Source organism: Amblyomma mixtum, chromosome 5 (genome assembly GCF_055824585.1).
Source record: "Amblyomma mixtum isolate Tamu chromosome 5, ASM5582458v1, whole genome shotgun sequence".
Taxonomy (NCBI): domain Eukaryota; kingdom Metazoa; phylum Arthropoda; class Arachnida; order Ixodida; family Ixodidae; genus Amblyomma; species Amblyomma mixtum.
This window is the reverse complement of record NC_143016.1, coordinates 54,081,479-54,099,846: the sequence shown is the minus strand read 5'-3', so window position 1 is coordinate 54,099,846 and position 18,368 is coordinate 54,081,479. Positions and strand designations below refer to the sequence as shown.

The following is an 18,368-nucleotide window of genomic DNA, read 5'->3' as shown; positions in this document are numbered from 1 at the left end:
CCTTGGAAATGCCCCCCCCCCCCCCCCCCCCCATTTCTTTCTCCTTCCAGGGTCAGCCTATTTTGTTTGCCTTGTTCTCATTTCCCTGTACCACGCTGACTAATCCTCTTATCTGAGTTTTTCAGGTCCATCCAGCGCCAACCCCCCGTCGCAGCCCCTTCAAAGCCTTTGTTCATTACACACCCCCTGGATATAAGTTTTTCCACTATTGCAGCTTAAAGAATCAAGATTCACCTCCCTCCCCTTCCTGACACGCATCCCCTCTCACACCACTTTCCTTCCCCACCCGCGGGGCCTTCCTCTTCGGAGCGAAGGCCCTATTTAATCCCTGCCAATGATGAACGCTTTGCCCAGACGAAGACAAGTCCCCTTGTCGAAACGTTGGCTCAAGCAACCTGAGGTTTTCCCCTCCCTTGTTCATTTTTGTGATCGCAAAGGACCATCAACCACACCCTCTCTCTACCATATTCCATGGGAGGTTTTTTGTGTTTGTGTGCACAGCAGTACTCAGTACTTCGCGCCTACAGATTGGAGTCCCTCAGGGAGTAGAAACTACTACCTGCTCCAACAGAGTAGTGGCTGCTCTGATGGCTGCTGATCGCCGTCCACATTATTCACATGAAATCATACACTAAATGTTTAACTCATGATACGTGTAACAGCAGCCTGTACGTTTAACTATACCTAGTTATTCACGGGTCGAACAGTAACCTGATCCGTATCCGTTTCCATTGCAGTAGCCGCTGATCTCAACTTCAACGAATTTTGCTACAACGAATTACACACACACACACACACACACACACACGCACACACACACACACACACACACACACACACACACACACACACACACACACACACACACACACACACACACACACACACACACACACACACACACACACACACACACACGCACACGCACACACACACACACACACACACAAACGAACAAGCGGGCAGTAGTAGGGTGACCTGTAACTTCAACGGCTTAGTGCGCTGCTGTTAAGGTAGTATGCTCTATGTGGCGCACTGCGATGGCTGTGCTTGCAGAACATGCTGTTCGAGCGCTCCTTGCCCTACTAATGATTCCACACTGCCGCTGCGCATTTTTGAACAAAGCCGCAAGTATCGACGCCACTACAAGTCGTCGCTGTCGCTTGAGTCTATGCGTAAGACAAACCGTTTTCCATCAAAAAAAAAAAAATCCTTGCGCATTGACTCCGCTGCGCAGACGTGTGACTCTTTCACAGCACCTTGGGAACTTCATCTACAGCACCTTTGCTATGTTTCTACCGAAAACCAAGCTCACAGTCTAGGACGTTAAAATAGGCACTTCTACTCAGACAGAGCGAGGTCCCCAGGCAATAAGAGAAGAATGATTCTGCTGAGTTCTTATTTGCTATATGGACCCCGAGATTATCGAAGTGGAAACGTTGCGGCCACGTTCGTTCGTTTTTTTTTTTTACCGTAATTTTCGTATAGTTTTTTTTAAGAATTTCAGCAACAGAAATGGCACATTTGACGTGTCACTTCCAAACACGGATTAACAGCAACGCGTACTTCTTGTTCTTACTACAGTGAAAATAGGCAAAAAATACTTGTTATTCCTTTCAAAGTAACAGAGAAAATTTTTGACTGTTCAACGAAAAATTGAAGGGGAAGAAAGGAATGCAAACTTACGCGGCTTTGGCCATTTCTCTCCATTCCGGCCAAGAGAAGAATTTCAGCGATGAGAAGAGACAAGCATAGGTTTCGATGAATGGTGTTCCTGATGCCCCTAAGTTGCCTGACAAAAAAAAATGGGTGTATTATCTATTAGGCTACGACTGCATTCCGCAATGTATGCAATACGTTTGCAAGATACATGTTCGTACATCTCGGCGCAGTAGAACCTTTATTTTCTTTGCAATTCTGTAAGCGTCTCGGAATAAGCTTGGTGCAAACCGAATTCAGTAACAATAGCGTAAACCTGTTGCTGAATAAATACGCATTGAAGAATTTAATAACAGCAGCTGGAGAAATGATTGAACAGTGAAGGAACAAAATCGAATATAAATCCATTTGTTTGCAAGTGGTGTTCGAGTAATGACGTTCCAGTGATTATGTAATGTACTATCGGGGACAAAAGTGGTATGCTCCACGCGACGGGAGCCGGAGCAACGGAAAACAGCGGAATTTTGGCGAGCTAAAACACAAAACATTGGAACGAGCCAAGCGACATGCCTGCTGATTATAAAGGTCACGCATTGGCTGTCTCGATCCCAGATGCCGCCTGTAGATGGCATTGCAACGCAGTTTCCGTTGCTCCGGATCCCGCCGCGTGGAGTACACCGCTTTTGTCCCCGCTACTACGTTGATTTTAGGGAATGGAAAACTATCTTCAAAACACTTATTTCAACCACGTCATTTCAGCATCAGTGCAGTATCTTCACGCCGGTAAATGATTGTTCTATATTTTTCTTCGTTTACTTTCGTTAAACTGCAAGTAGCACTGCAACTGCCGTCAGAAGACCTGACGCAGCATTCTCAAGCCTGCAATGATGTTGGAACTCACCGACTGAATGTAAAACAAACTAAACTTAAGTTTGACGGAACACTGCAGTTTTGCGTCTGACGGCGCGTTAAAGTGTTTACTCTGTGAACTTACGCTTGAAAACTGCACAAGCGGCAAGCGTTGCAGTTGGTGTGGTTGGTACGACTACTGAACGATTACACGGCAAAACAAGCTCAGGCTCGCAGAGTAATAAACTGCTAATACTTGTGATGATGCATGGTGAAGGAATCGGCAGCGCCACGATTACAAGAAAAAAAAATGATGTGCACTCTAACCAATCGCGAAGACAAGCTGTGAAGGAACTTGTGACACACTGAGGATGAATTCAGTGAGAAATGGGTTTTCACCTGTACACAGTGAATATGATGATGCAGGCAATGAGGCATACGATTGAGATGCCGCAACCAATTTTAGTGATCCACTCGAGTGGAGCGATGTGGGAATCGCTGATGCTCCTGGGACTCATAAGGACGGCGAACACTGTCAGGTGATTGCAAGAGCATACGATCTTGTTCTCTGTGAATTCCACCAGTTCGCAACCTTCTCCGCTCCAGTTGTCGCCACTGTCTGCACTGTAGACCAATGAGTAGAACAGGTAAGACATGCACGTCATTATGGCGAGGCGCGTGGTGGGAGAGTGAAAGATATCACGAAGGCATGTGATAACTGATAATTGATAGAAGTTTTCTATGCGGTGCATGGCATCACCATGCATTGCTGTTTCACTGAATGAGAGTTTGTTAAGTTAAAAGCTAGCTACGCTCGAAGCAACAAAGAAGCCTAAAGCTAGTGTTGCTTTTGCTTCTAGTTCTTGTTAAGGCTCGCCATTAGCAACATGCCAATATTAATCTCGTGTGCGAAAAACTCTTGTCATAAATGTACCCAGGTGTGCTATATTGGGGACGCTACAGCCACTGTGATGTAAAAGTGATCGGAATAAATTTATTGGATCAGAAGCTTTGCGCTAAGCGGGCATGAAAAAAGACAAGAAACATAAGATTAACAGAAAAACAATCTCTGGAAGAATGAGGAAGTGAATAAGTATTTAAAGAGACAATAATGTTTTAAAATGCCACGATGTCGCTCACATGAAGGAACAGCTGGGCTCCACAACACCGCCAATGCATTCGTAGTCGAAGGAAAGTGTCACGTTGCCTTTGATTTCTGCTGTGCGCTGGCCGTTCACCACCGCGGAAGCGGTGAGGAACGATGTTGCCGGAATACGGGAATTGACAGACCTGTACGGAGGAGGGAATTCAGTCTCAAGGGACAAGTGCGCGATATTCTGTTGTAGCTACTAAGTTATAAAAGGTACTGCAGCCGAGTAGAGATTCACTGCAAGGAATAGAGTATGCAGGGAGTTTCACGTAACTTGAACCAAGGACTAAAAAACAAGTGGGACATTAGAGGTACCTGGAAGAGGAACCTGGAGCACACACACAATAAAATAGATACTGAAGTATCTCCGAGCGAAGATACGGGTAAATATTTTTTTAACCTAGTAGTGCTCTATGATGCGCGTAGACGCCGCAATACTTGTCACGCTGCCGTTTTGCAAACCTTGAATTTTTAATTGTATAGCAAGGTTGACAGCAGTTACACTGTTTACATTTTTATGCGCCCTCTTTGACAGTGACACGAAGTTTAGACCGCCAAGGGCACCGCTCTACTTTACTCGTCGAAATTAATTATCTGTCGTAGCGGACAAGTAACACAATAAAACAATATAAGTTTGAAAGAATGCAAAAGAAAACGGTGCTTTAATTGCTCGTCGAAGGAAAGTGCGCGGCCCTGGCCAACCACGGCGGAGCAAATAGTGGTGATACAAACAAGGCAACATGTCACTTCTTGAGTACTTACGCTTGCCGTGAGGAGCCGGTTGAGCAGCTGAATATGCCCTTCACAAGGGAGTTTTCCGAGAATATGACGGTCGCATTCTTTGCTCCATTTGGTAGGAAGTTGGGAGGGAACTTAACGCCAGTTGCTGAGGCATTTCCGAACGTGGGGCCGGTACTCAAGCTTTTCTCCGTCACAGGTTTCACGGTCATAGCTATCGAGAGAATGAGACAGAACGAATATATATGATTAGGCTTTAAAAAGAACGAAAAGAACGTTGCTTCAGTCCGCAACATTATTTATTGTGTATATCGCGCTAAAGTGTGAGGGACCCATCTTTACACAACTAGCATATTAACGCGCCAAAAAAGAGTTCCAGATAAGCAAATGTGCTAAACAGGATAAGGCAAAGATGCTGCATAAATGGCTGCCCATGGTTAGAGTGAACACAGTGGCGCTTGAAAGAGCTAGCTTCGCAGTGTCATGCGAGAGAGATGCTCACATCACTCTATCGGGTTTGCAGAAAACTCTATAGCAAAGACAGCTTCCGGCGGTGCCTTCGGAGGCTGTTTAATTCACATATACACGATGTATAGCGCAATCGTGGCTATTAGTTGAAAACTTTCTCCAGTGAAATTGTATCGAAACTTCGCTTTGACGATATTGAAGAACAGCTAAAGGTTGTTTAGCTACATGTCTTATTTTGTTATGCGAGTTTAAGCTTCAACGCAGCGCAGCTTAGGAAGTATATAATTGGTATGACATTAACGACCGCTGAAACCTTGTCGTGCAAGGTACGCTTGATAAGTGTAGCAAATATCTGAGAAAGAGCCCCGAATTCCGGTAAAACTCACGTCTGAAATTTTACTTTTGGATCGAGCTCAGTTTAGAAGACAGCGAGAAGCTCTGCGCAGTTTACGCCATGACATGTTTCGCGGGCAGAGCTCTTTTCGCTCGTGCACGGGGTTGCAAGGTCAGCTCCCGAGGCTGAGAGAAGCAGATACATAGCAGAAGGTTTAGACGTCAGCGCTTGTGTGCCCTCGTTCTTCGTAGTGTGTCTTGCTGGTTTGCGCTGGTATTAATATACAATGGATCACCAACTAGCCTGCACTCTTACCCTACTGAATATACGCTGAACCACTGCCGCGGCAAAATACCCATCGACAAGCTAAGGAGCCTTAAATTTATTCTGAAAGCCATGAATAAAAAAGCGCACAGGCAAAAACAATTACTCACTCAGTTTTCCAGAGCCTACTGTGAAGCCGTCAGTGTTGGAAGGTTGGTACTGGATCATCTTGATTACAAAACTTTCGACCTTGGTCGCCAAGTTTGCTGCAGTGCGAAGTTTATCGTCCTGAAGGGAAGATACGCCCAAAGTTTCGCGATTTATGGTGCGCACGGCGATGACCAGTGCTTTGGCAATGCGACTACAAGAGGCTTACCTGCGGTATAGCACTCCAAACACGGGGGTTATTCATGGCCACGCCCGCAAGATCAACGATGGTCGCGGTGAGATGCAGTGTTACGTTGGCCCTTTCCTCTTCGCTTACGTTCATGGCGACCATGTCAAAATTATCGAGTGCGTATTGTAGGGCATAAGGTAGGCCTTCGATGTCAGCAGGCTGCTCAACACGCTGTTTTAATTCTTCGAAGCCTTCAATGACTTTTTTCACATTTGTGCTCTAATAAAAATCAACAAAAAAGTAGCATGACGCTTGATTAAAGCAAGGATAAAAGGAAAAATAGTACAGGCAACAACGATATTTCACTTACTTTGATTTTTTCCACACATTCGGGATACCCCTCGGAGAAGCAAAGGCTGTTGTTTATGGTCTTCGACCAGTGCCCGTCTTTACTGCACTTCCTTGTCATTACTGTAAATAGCAACGTGAAGAAAAGCAAACAAAGAGATAAGGACTCCATAACGAAAAGAAAAATACAATAATACAATACAATAAGCAAGCAGATTTTTTCTGATAAAGAAGCAAATTTAGTAGCATGTACGCATTGGTTTGAATTTTTACCGTCCTGTAATTTATACCTTCAACTCTACCCGCGTGAGTACAGGGACGAATTTTGGGATTACCTAACCTCGTCAAATCATTATTGGCTACGGCATGAAGCCGCATGAATATTGCTTTAAAAAAAATCTGACTAACAAAGGTATATCTAGGATGAAAAGCTATTTAGATACACCATGCATGGATTAACAGCACAAGCATGGTCTGCTCAGTAGTGCAGTTTTTGCTCCTCCAGCTGTCGAGACGTAGTTTGAGTTTGTTTGCGCGCTCACAGAAATAATCAATAGCTCGTAATCCCGGCAAAAATAAAGGCACTGACGCAGGATTGCTGTAGTTACTTTTCTCTGCTGACGCCGAGTAACTGAGAAAAGACGTCACAGCCTAGTGGTCCACATAGTTCATTACACATCTAAAGTGATTCAATATCGGCACTTCGAAGGACGTACGCAGTTTTGCGAACAGTTTCAGTCACCTTTACGGTCGCTCCCAAGGCAAGGCATCGATGCTGTTGATCCTGCTGCGGTTCTCTGCCACCCTTCGGCAGGTGCGCATGCGATTTCAGGAATAGAAGTTGACTCAACAGTTGATCTGCTGTTAGGAGTTGTCGACATCTTCCGAGGATCAACTGAAAGAGAATACCGCCAATAATCACAGGTAGCAATAGAAAAAAAACGCAGTTTTTTGTTTCTGTTTGGTGGTGTTGTGCTCTCACTGCAAAACAGAACATTACCACTGGCCATATTAACTTGTTAATGATCTCTTGAAATTATGAACAAATCCCGAGATAAGCTTGTTTCAAGTGGCACCCACCTTATAAATTCGCTTTCACTAATAAGTACCCATGCCACTTGCCGAAGTGAAAGGTACAATTTACACGATAAAAAATCAGGTAGCTGCTGGCAACGATTAAATTTCATCTACGATAATAAATGTGTGTCTTTCTAATATCCACTCCTCTAGCTCGTATCATAAACAGTATGCGTCTGAGGGGTGTTCAGATTGTCCGAAGATAGCCCGTGCACGCGTGCATACGTTTTTGAAAGGAAGGCAGCAGCCATGCACTAACTACCAGCTGATTTCAATTGTTTCCATCCTTTCCAGACTTATTGAACTATTAAACCTTTCTGAGAAATTTTTGAACCATTTGATAAATAATGAGTGATCAGTGAAAGGCAGTAAGTGTTTACAAAAAGATCCACAGAATCAGCCTCACCTAGCATAAAGAATGAGATAATTAAAAATTTTAAACAAAGGCTACGAACACTTGGGATATCTATGGATATACGAAAAGCAGTTGATTATGCGTGTCATTGCGTCCTCGTGGCAAAAATAACGAAGACTTGTATCCGTGGAATTGCACTAGAATAATCTGAAAAGTTATTTAACCGTCATCAACAATCTAATGTAGATAAATATACATTCCCTTCTGCTAGAGTTAAAAAGAAAGGAAGACCAGAGCGGTGATTTGGGATCTTTAGCATACTTAAAACGAGTGCTTTTACCCTTCAAACATATCTTAATTCCCAGAAATTGAACAAGCTGTGAGTAGTTATCTCTGGCACCTGTCCTATTGGTTAAAGGTGGATAAGTTACACTTTGGTTGTTTCCTTCAGCAAGTAAGACATAAGTACGTATCATGGAAATTCGGACGCAAAAGTTTGCACCATCAAAACGAAAAAATTCCTAGAGGTGTGGTTAGGAGACAATTTTTGCTTAAAATATTCACGTGAACAGCCTCGCACCTGACCTTAGCAACGCATTTGGTTGCCTTTTTAAGCTTAGTTCACTTGTGGGTTGCGAAGCGCTGTTTACTTCTAAGCCAGTCAAGTTTATAACTTTCAGTTCCATTACTAAAAAAAGACGACAATATCAGAGTCCTTGCTTTTTAATCGCATAAACTAGCTAACCAAACTCAATTCGAATATTAAAAAAAAGCAACAAAAACTCTAAGCTCTAATGACAGAACCCATCATAGCACTAATTCTGGGTTCTCGAAATTGCTCGAAAATCTCCAGGAGTTGCAGTTTAAAGGGTATATTGTCTGACTTTAACAAGACAGGAAGTACCCTCATGGAATGGGCTAAACAGAAATTGAACGACGCTACAAAGGTTTAGATCACTGACGGTAAACGCTGGCGACATGTTTGAATTGGCTTTGATGATTGACTTCAGGTACCAGCTTCTGTGCTTAAGGCACCTTAACTTACTTCTTTACATTGCCAATATACATTTTGGAGAGACAGCTTTCGAAAACAATGCACTAGGTGATTTTCCTCAAGCTTGCTCGGAGCGTAAAGGTTCGCAAAGATAGGGTTTCACTTGGAAACGATGTTTCCGTAGACCCTATATGCCTAGCCTCCTAGGTGTAGGCGAGCGTTTCTTTTCTTTTTTTTTTGAGCAGCAAGTTTAAAAGCTTATCGTGTAAAAGCTTGTCCCCGCAAGCGTAGGTTCAACAGGCGCTCAATTTTTTCTGGGATAGCGTGGCGTTGTGACACGTTCGGAAAGAGCCGCCTGTCCTCTCCGAAAGGAGATAGCACACTCTACCACATCGATCAGATTGTGATTCCGCAATAAAAACAAATAATATTTGGGCATCGTCATGAGAAAACCACAGCGCGTGATGAAAAAAAGTTATTTTGAAGTCGGTAATAGGTACCGCATTTGCCTATCAGTATCCTACATTGTAAGACAGCTCAGAAGTAGGTGCCGGTACAGTATCTCTCGAGGCGTGAATGTTAACTGCACTGTTTGCTCACAAGCAGACATAGGTGACAGATCTCCGAAGTGTTTACTAAGCCTGAGTGCGCACTCATTGAACGAACGCAGATCACCCTTGACGCGCGCTGCGTGTGTCGCTTGTCGCCGGCGCTTGCCTGAGGTCTGCCCACTAAGCGACGAAGCGAGCGAAGGCGGTTTTCGTCAGGCCGCCCAGTCACGTCGCTCTCTTTTTCGCGTCCATGGAGTGCTCTCTTAATGGTGATGGCTCGGTGCCGGTGTTCTTTTGCAAACAGGTGCTGTAGGTCGGCCGTGGCGTAGGCGGTAATGGGAGTGTCCGCGATTTCCGGCTGTGGCCCATCGCGACGTAAGAAGAGGAGCAGGATTGGCGTCAGCAGCGTCTTCGTCTTGATTCATCGAATTTAGTTGCTTTCCGTGCGTGAGGACTCAACGTGATGAAACTCGAGGAGGGGATCGAGGCCAGCTATTGCCGAGAGCTATACGGAGCAGACAGATCGACTCTGCTGTTGCTTTGTTATAAGGCCGGCCTCTTCACGAAATGGATTAAGAAGCACAGCGAGATGGACTTTCCAAATGGCGGGGATAGAGCTGTGTGCGGGAACCCATTGAGGCGTGCAGTCATGACCACCGTCATTCACACCTAAGACCTTGAGGCGAATGCCGTGGGCGACAAGACCGTGTACTGCACGTAGGCGGATGCTCGCTGTGCTTCTTGCGAGTCCATGCGAAGGTGATGATGCAGGGACAACCTTCACTGATTCAATCGGCGATAGCCTGCGATTCGGCTCACGTGCTGCATAGACTAGACAGCTGGTGTCATGTTGACGACAATGTTACCAGTCAGCAGGTAACAAAGTGCCGGCAATCTTGCAGACAGATAGTTTAGACCAGACTGTGACATTAGTTTGTGTGAACCACTCCCTGGCGGCAGTCAGCGTGGAGAAGGACGTTTGCTTGCGTGGAAAGATTTTCAACCACCGTGGTGAGATATCATGCGATTTAGAGCAATCAACTGCCCATAATAACTATGTGCTTCCAATGAAGAGTGCTAGCGGATGTGGTGAGTTCATGAATTAGACGGTGGAGGGTCTCGGACGGCCTTTCTAGAGCAAAGCTTGGTTTTCTGTACGAGCCTATGAATTTCACTGAGCTCAAAGAAGTCAGTGAAGCCGCAGCTCTTAAGCGCCTCGTGACGAGGGAAGCGATGCAGGCTTGTGAGAGGATGCGCTCACTGAAGCAGTCTTTCGAAGAAATGGTTGATAGGGTTATACGACAGTCGGCACATACCACTGGAGCCAGGAATGCTCGTATGAACCGACGTATCTCCCTCTCTTCGATTCCACTCCACGCTTTCAATGAAGAAATTTTCGCGGGGCGTGGAGAATTTGCTTGGCCATTCTGACCGTCCGTTGGAACCATGTAGTGGAGTTGTAGTTATCACCCTGGCGGATGGCTAGTGAACTGTAGAGACCGGTACACCTTAGATGTGTAGGTGATACAGCCTCATCTTAACCTCTTTGGATGACGTACGTCTCGAACTCTATTGAGACGTGACCTGCTAAACTCCAGGCCTGCACAAATAGCGCGGTTCTGTGGGACACGTGCGCCAATATTCGTTCGCCGTTCGGCCGCTCTTCAGTTTCTACTTGGGCCGTTGTCGGTGGAGGCCTGCAGCGGCCTGCGCTCTGCGCACTTGCCTTTTAAACGTATTATAGAAGACGCTTTTGAATACACAAGTTCTTGCCACCCTAAGCGATATTGGAGCGCTCCGTGAAGCGGGAAGGGAGGAGTTTCGACCGGGGCATGTGCAGACAGAGTGCCCCTGAAGCGCTGTCTCGAGAAAGCAAGTTCTATCACCAAACGTTTACCGCACCGCCTTTTTGTCTTCTTTTCAGGGACGTTCAGATGGGAAGTCGTATAAATTGCGACGATTGTTTGCAACATATCAATGGTTTTCCACCCTTATCCATTTCGATTTGGTGTGAAATCGCATAAACGATAACAATTTGATCCCCCCAAAAAAGCGGTGAAGTGATGCACGAGCTATGCGAGAGCGGAAGAAAGAGTGAGAACCGCAGCAAGCAGGTATCGCATAAATATCTGCTCCGACTTTGGCAATAAGCGTACCATACTTCTCGCGCACTGTCTACAGAGGCGCCACCTTTCGAAGGCCGCCTAGTTGCCGCTTTTAGCATATGTTCCGGATAGCAGTGGATGCATTTCAGCAGACTTTTCAATGATGACAACGCTCGCTGCTGCGTTTGTGTTCTCATGATCTGGTGCGTTACTTCTGTGGCAGCAGCAAAGAAGGTGCGGCCTCTAATGAAAGCGGCAGACTTCATGACGCAGCGGTAGTCTGACATCCCTGTTTACAGACGCACCAGATGCTCTCCGCAGGCGATCCTAGCAGCAGTGCTCAGCTAGAAACTTCGAGCTGGCATTCACATGGACTCGTTTTTACAAATGGTTTATTTCTACGTTGCAAGCGCCGTTAACGTTCTCCTAACGTTGATGCAATATATTGGGCCCGTCGGCAGGAAAGGCATAACATTGCTATGGCATTGTTCCCTAAAATATCGCTTCACCAGTGACTTTCGCAATGTCTGCTTTTTCACTGAGGTATACGTCCGCCAAAAATTCGCCGTGGCATTAGCCGGTTGGGCATGCATGAGGATGCAGTCTGCACAGATGACACACTGCACAGTATGCACAGCCACTGGTGATGAAAGCGCGATAATGTGAGCCTCTCGTTTTCAGAGAATTTTGTGCCTGATAGCAAATGCAGCGGCATACGCGCAAAAATACAGGGTTGAAAACTCTCAAGCAATGTCACACGGCGTCAGCCACGTATACATCTAAGGCTTTGCACTCGGAGTGTTGTGCTTTACTTGTCAACCACTGTACCTGAAGCCCATCAAGCCTATTAGGAAATTTCTGTCAAAACTCATGAAAAGCGCCCTGAAGACCATTAGAAGAGGTACTGCAGCGCTTAAATGCAGAAGCGAAGTCGTGATAGCGGTCCGCTGTACATAACTTCATTTGTTGTCGACCTACATGTTAATGGCAGCAAACTGCTGATATCTCACGAGAACACAAAAATTACTTGAGATCCTACTTCATGTCATAAAAAGAAAGTATGGGAGTGACAACGGCGTAGTGAAAACTCTTCCTATGATTGATGCCGATGATGTAGCTGTGCGTGGCTGGTTCGTTCTTCTTACGGAGACTGGTGCAATTGCCCAGAAGGTGGGCCCCGGGTCAGAGACGGTGTTGAGAGAATTTAGACAGCGATACTTGATCAAAAGACAAGAGGTTAACTGAAGTTTATATACATACAATATTTACAGCAAGGTGGGATGAAACAAAACATGGAACTGGCTAGCTCGGCATACATAGCCGAGATTTGGTATTAGCTCAAACCCTAGCCAAGAACGACCTTTCGGGCTACAGTGCCCGGGTTTTAAACACTGCGAGGCGTGGCCCGCAATCAACACTGACCAATCCCGACAAAACCAGCACTAACCAATCGCGGCTAACTCTTTACATCATTGGCTACCATACTTGTAGCTCGCTCTCTCTAGCTTTGAGAATGTCTGTAACCCTCTCCCTAAAACATATACTGAAAAAGGAGCATCAAGAGTTACTAAAATCAAACCACATTCCCGGAAGCGAGCACAACCCGATTGGTACACGGGATTACATGCCCCGCCCTCAACTTCTGCAGTGTTGTCCAAACTCTCTCCCCTCCTGAAATCAAGCGAAAACAAATACAAGTGCGCCGAGTCGTCCCCACGGCATCGCCTGTTTCTGCAAGCACGTGCGGTCATCGTTTCCAAGTATTGGCAACCCACGTGTTCTCAGCTGCCGCTAAGCTGCTGGCATTCCGTCGCGCGGTTGTCCGTGACATCCTTAAATTTACGACTTGTTTACGTCTTCGAGACCCCTCGGCTCCCCGAAGTGTCGCGGTGTCCCTTCTCCCGTTGCGGGAGCATCCACCAGGACCCCATTAAGTGTGCGCCCTTTTGTTCCCAGCCCCCGCGACCATGCCGCACGCGACCATCACAGACATCACTCCGACAGGCGGGCGCCTCGTCCGGCCGTTCATCAGTTGTTCTTACCAGGCGGCACGGCGGCTCCTACGGGGTAGCTTACATATGGCGCGTCCCTGCCGCCGAATCGCGGGACCGCCCCCTTCCCGTCTCCCTTCGTGGAAGCCCCCCGTTGCGTTAGCCGCGCCCTTGACCGCCAGATGTGTCAGTCGTCCCGTGCCGCATTCCTTCCTTTGTTCCCTTTCCGCTGAACTCTGCTGGTAATCGCGTCGAGGTGTTGACACACTAATGGGCTGTTTTCTACACCCCTCCTGTGCGTAGCCTCGAGCTTTACACGCCCTTCCTAAGATTCACGAAAGGGTTCCGTACCCCTGCGTGAATCAGACCCAAACTAAGGGAGATGCTACGCTAAGGAGATGCTACGCGCTATGAAATAAAAGCGTCTTGACCGTAGTCAGGTGCTGGCGACAACTTTACCGAGCGTAAAACAGCATGCACAACAACACACGTTACGACCATTCGCGTACAGGACATTTAGAGAAACACACACACAACAAAATAAAAACTGGTGTCAAAACAAGCACTGACGCAACAGGCATACAGCACGTCCATGCACACAGTTTCAGTCCCTCTCGCGACAAATGTCACTGATTGTGTCCTGCACAGCACACGTCCTCCCCTCCCTGCATTCCAGGGCGACCATCGCTGTCTGTCTCCCAGTGCTCGTTAGGTAACCTGGACAGTGCGTCGGCGTTGCCGTGAGCGCTTCCCTTTCGGTGTTGGACCACCACGTTATATCTTTGTAGGGCGAGTGCCCAGCGCGTCAACTTTGCGCCCTGAGGGGTGGTCCGAGTAAGAAAGGAGAGGGGGTTGTGATCAGACACCACCGTGATCTGAGCACCGAACAGCCAGATATCAAACTTCCCCAGCCCCCAAATCACTGCGAATGCCTCTCGTTCTATGGTTGACCATCGCGCCTGAGTTGGAGAGAATCGATGACTCGCGAAGGCGATCGGTCGCTCGGAGCCATCATCCGCACGTTGAGCCAGACAGGCTCCTGCCGCGAACGCTGAGGCATCCGTGTACAGCCAAAATGGGCTGCTAGGATCGGGCGTTCCGAGGGCAACGGCTTCACAGAGTGCCGTATTGAGTCGTTGGAACGCGGTTTCAGCCCTAGCGGACCATGGGATGGTGTTCGGAATTTTTTTTCCAGTCAGTTCCGTCAGCGGCGCCGCGACGTCAGCGTAATTAGGCACGTAGCTCCGGTAGTACCCGCACAACCCGAGTACACTGCGAAGCTCCCTTTTAGTTTTGGGCGCCTTCAAGCCCTTAACCAGGCCACGGTACCCGTTCGAACAAGTTAACGTGGATGTAATTGGGCCACTGCAGCCACCCTCAGCGAGGGGTCACCGGTATGCACTCTGCATCATCGACTTGTGCACACGCTGGCCTGAGGTGGTGTGCTTGCGCTCCCTCAGTGCCAAAGCTACCTGTGATGCCCTCCTGACGGTGTTCAGCAGAACAGGAATTCCCGAAGTAATGGCCTCCGATTGCGGGACGAATTTCACAAGCGAACTCACCAAGGAGTTTCTAAAGAGGTTGGGCTGCTGCCCGAGGTTTTCTACGCCAGGGCACCCTGAGAGTAATGGGGCGGTGGAGCGGTGGAATCGAACGTTCAAAAACATGCTTTACCATGTCATTCAGGACAAAGGAAAGGAATGGGACAAATTCATTCCGTTCCTTTTGTGGGCATACCGTGAAGTGCCGCATGATACGACGGGGCTTCCGCCGTTCCAGATGTTGTACGGACGAGAGCCAACCGGCCCATTATCTGTCTTAAAGCGTGGTTGGGAGGGGCAGATGAGCATACCGGCAGCGTTGGGGGCGTCGCCATCCAAGTATATGCAAGAACTAAAGGCGCGCCTAGAGCACGCGGCAGAGACCGCAGAGTTAGTAAGCTCCAAACGGCAGGATGCATACGCGACCCAGTTCAACCGACGGGCGAAGGAGAAAACCTTTCAGCTAGGAGACAGCGTGCTGCTGTTTGATGACCAGCGCCCAGGAAAAATGTTCCCGCAGTGGAAAGGGCCCGGAAGGGTAGTGGAAAAGTACCGTGAGCACTCCTACTTTGTGGAGATGCCTGGGGGAGGACGAACACTTGTGCATGCCAGTAAACTAAGACCTTACCAGAGGCGGGTAATGACGGTCGGGGTGATCTTTGATGAGGACCGCGCGTTCGGAGAAGTCGACTACGTACCTAGAGCAAGGTCAGCGCGCACTATGGGAGCGATACTCCCCGAGGAGATGACCGCGCACTTGGAGACAGAAGGAAGTGCCCTAATCCGGAAAGCGTTTCAGGATTATGAAGGGTTGTTCGGTGACAGTCCAGGGGTAGCCGACGTAGGGGAGCATAAGATCACCCTAGAAGAGGGCTTTAACCCCGGGGCGGGAAATCATTACCGCATACCTGCTAGCTTGAGAGGAGAGGTCGGCAAGCAGGTGGATGAGTTGCTCCAATTGGGCCTAATTTTCCCCTGTGAAAGCCCGCACGCTCATCCCGTCGTTTGTGTCCCCAAGAAAGATGGGACCATACGAATGTGCGTGGACTTTCGGAGACTTAATGCAGGAACGGTGGCTGATGCCTACCCGATGGCTCTACAGCAAGAGCTTATCATGAGCGTAGGAAGGGCGCACTATATAACTCTGCTCGATCTTCGCAGAGGCTACTGGCAGGTACCACTAGCTCGGTCAGCGCAGCTACTCACTGCTTTCGTCTGTCACCGGGGGCAGTTTGCATGGAAAGTGATGCCGTTCGGGCTGAAAAATGCAGCCCAAACATTTCAGCGAGTCATGAATGCGCTCCTGCTTCCGCACTCTGCCTATGCGTGTGCGTTACCCAGAAGGTGGTTTCCGGGTCAGAGACGGTGTTGAGAGAATTTAGACAGCGATACTTGATCAAAAGACAAGAGGTTAACTGAAGTTTATATACATACAATATTTACAGCAAGGTGGGATGAAACAAAACATGGAACTGGCTAGCTCGGCATACATAGCCGAGATTTGGTATTAGCTCAAACCCTAGCCAAGAACGACCTTTCGGGCTACAGTGCCCGGGTTTTAAACACTGCGAGGCGTGGCCCGCAATCAACACTGACCAATCCCGACAAAACCAGCACTAACCAATCGCGGCTAACTCTTTACATCATTGGCTACCATACTTGTAGCTCGCTCTCTCTAGCTTTGAGAATGTCTGTAACCCTCTCCCTAAAACATATACTGAAAAAGGAGCATCAAGAGTTACTAAAATCAAACCACATTCCCGGAAGCGAGCACAACCCGATTGGTACACGGGATTACATGCCCCGCCCTCAACTTCTGCAGTGTTGTCCAAACTCTCTCCCCTCCTGAAATCAAGCGAAAACAAATACAAGTGCGCCGAGTCGTCCCCACGGCATCGCCTGTTTCTGCAAGCACGTGCGGTCATCGTTTCCAAGTATTGGCAACCCACGTGTTCTCAGCTGCCGCTAAGCTGCTGGCATTCCGTCGCGCGGTTGTCCGTGACATCCTTAAATTTACGACTTGTTTACGTCTTCGAGACCCCTCGGCTCCCCGAAGTGTCGCGGTGTCCCTTCTCCCGTTGCGGGAGCATCCACCAGGACCCCATTAAGTGTGCGCCCTTTTGTTCCCAGCCCCCGCGATCATGCCGCACGCGACCATCACAGACATCACTCCGACAGGCGGGCGCCTCGTCCGGCCGTTCATCAGTTGTTCTTACCAGGCGGCACGGCGGCTCCTACGGGGTAGCTTACATATGGCGCGTCCCTGCCGCCGAATCGCGGGACCGCCCCCTTCCCGTCTCCCTTCGTGGAAGCCCCCCGTTGCGTTAGCCGCGCCCTTGACCGCCAGATGTGTCAGTCGTCCCGTGCCGCATTCCTTCCTTTGTTCCCTTTCCGCTGAACTCTGCTGGTAATCGCGTCGAGGTGTTGACACACTAATGGGCTGTTTTCTACACCCCTCCTGTGCGTAGCCTCGAGCTTTACAGGCGTGTTAAAATGAAATGGGATAAAACTCTGCGACCCTGGTTGTGCTGCCCACCGAGATGGTTTGTAAGTGTTCGAACATCTAGCTAGACAGAAATTGTTGTTAAAGACTGAATTTTGTTGCACAGTACCCCTACAACAGATGCTGAAAAAACTAAGGGAAATAAAGTCATCGACAGTGACTAGAAACGTGCATAAAATAGACAACGCGGTAGGTTCTGCTCCCGACTGTGCATAACAAGTCCGCGACCAGTGACGTGGCCATCGCTTTGCCCACTGCCTACAGCGCTATACTGCTCGTATAGTGACAGGGACATAGAAAAAGAAAGGAAGGAGACGCGCTGAAGCACTGCTATCTGTGCAGGTCTGGAGTTCAGTTGCTTTCGGTCCAAGAAACGCTGTGGCGCGTACTCATGTTAGGCCTAGTAGCCTCTACCGCTGACAAAGGCGTCGCGGGCTTGTTTACCGCTGTGCTTGTCAGCGAGAATGAAAGGAGGTCCCTCAAACTTGCCTGTAATCTGCTCACTGTCTGAGAGTGGAGTAAATGGAACGGTGTGCGTCTGGGGCAGTGCGCTCGGAAGAGATGCTTCGCCACCAGATGAACCCGACGCCGTCGGGAAGGTTAACGAGCCTGGCCGTTCTGATGGGGATTCATGGGTCTGCAAACCCGTGTCCGCCATCACGGGAATCACCGATGAGACTGTGGTGTCGTACTCATAGGCCATGGCGCTGGTAGACAACAGCTGCGTGTACTTAAGGCCTGGGTCGCTGGTGGGAAACGGCGTACCATTTGAAGCTGCAGGGACAAGCGTCAGCAGGAGTGCATTAACAAAAGCTGTTAGCATAAGCCGTCGTTATTTACGAACTTACGAAGTTCGACCTGCACGCATCACAGACGACATCTTCTGTCTGCTTTTCGGAGCTCGGTACCTCGCATAGCTTTGACATATGCTGCAACATATATTGTAATTAACTTTCCCCGCATTACTTGGCCCCAAAGGTTGTTGAAACGAGTCGATAAACGTGTATAGACCTTTTTCGTGTCTTATGGGCAGGTTTAATGCCGTTAACAACGTAGATTATTGACCTGTATGGTTGCACTGGCCGTTGTATGACATTTCTGCCA

At 48.2% G+C, this 18,368-nt stretch overlaps 1 protein-coding gene across 3 annotated transcripts in view; it reads right to left on the bottom strand.

The window, feature by feature from the left end:
• LOC149342198 (uncharacterized) overlaps positions 1-18,368 on the bottom strand; it is a 55,566-nt gene that overhangs the window by 9,627 nt on the left and 27,571 nt on the right. For all 3 annotated transcript variants that reach the window (XM_089544482.1, XM_089544481.1, XM_089544480.1), the window contains exons 14-21: positions 6,890-7,042; positions 6,170-6,270; positions 5,839-6,078; positions 5,633-5,750; positions 4,421-4,610; positions 3,649-3,798; positions 2,908-3,132; positions 1,687-1,792 (exon numbers count right to left, since the gene is read on the bottom strand). In XM_089544482.1, the coding sequence (XP_089400608.1) occupies positions 1,687-1,792; positions 2,908-3,132; positions 3,649-3,798; positions 4,421-4,610; positions 5,633-5,750; positions 5,839-6,078; positions 6,170-6,270; positions 6,890-7,042 (1,283 nt within the window). The remainder of the gene's footprint in view (positions 1-1,686; positions 1,793-2,907; positions 3,133-3,648; positions 3,799-4,420; positions 4,611-5,632; positions 5,751-5,838; positions 6,079-6,169; positions 6,271-6,889; positions 7,043-18,368) is intronic.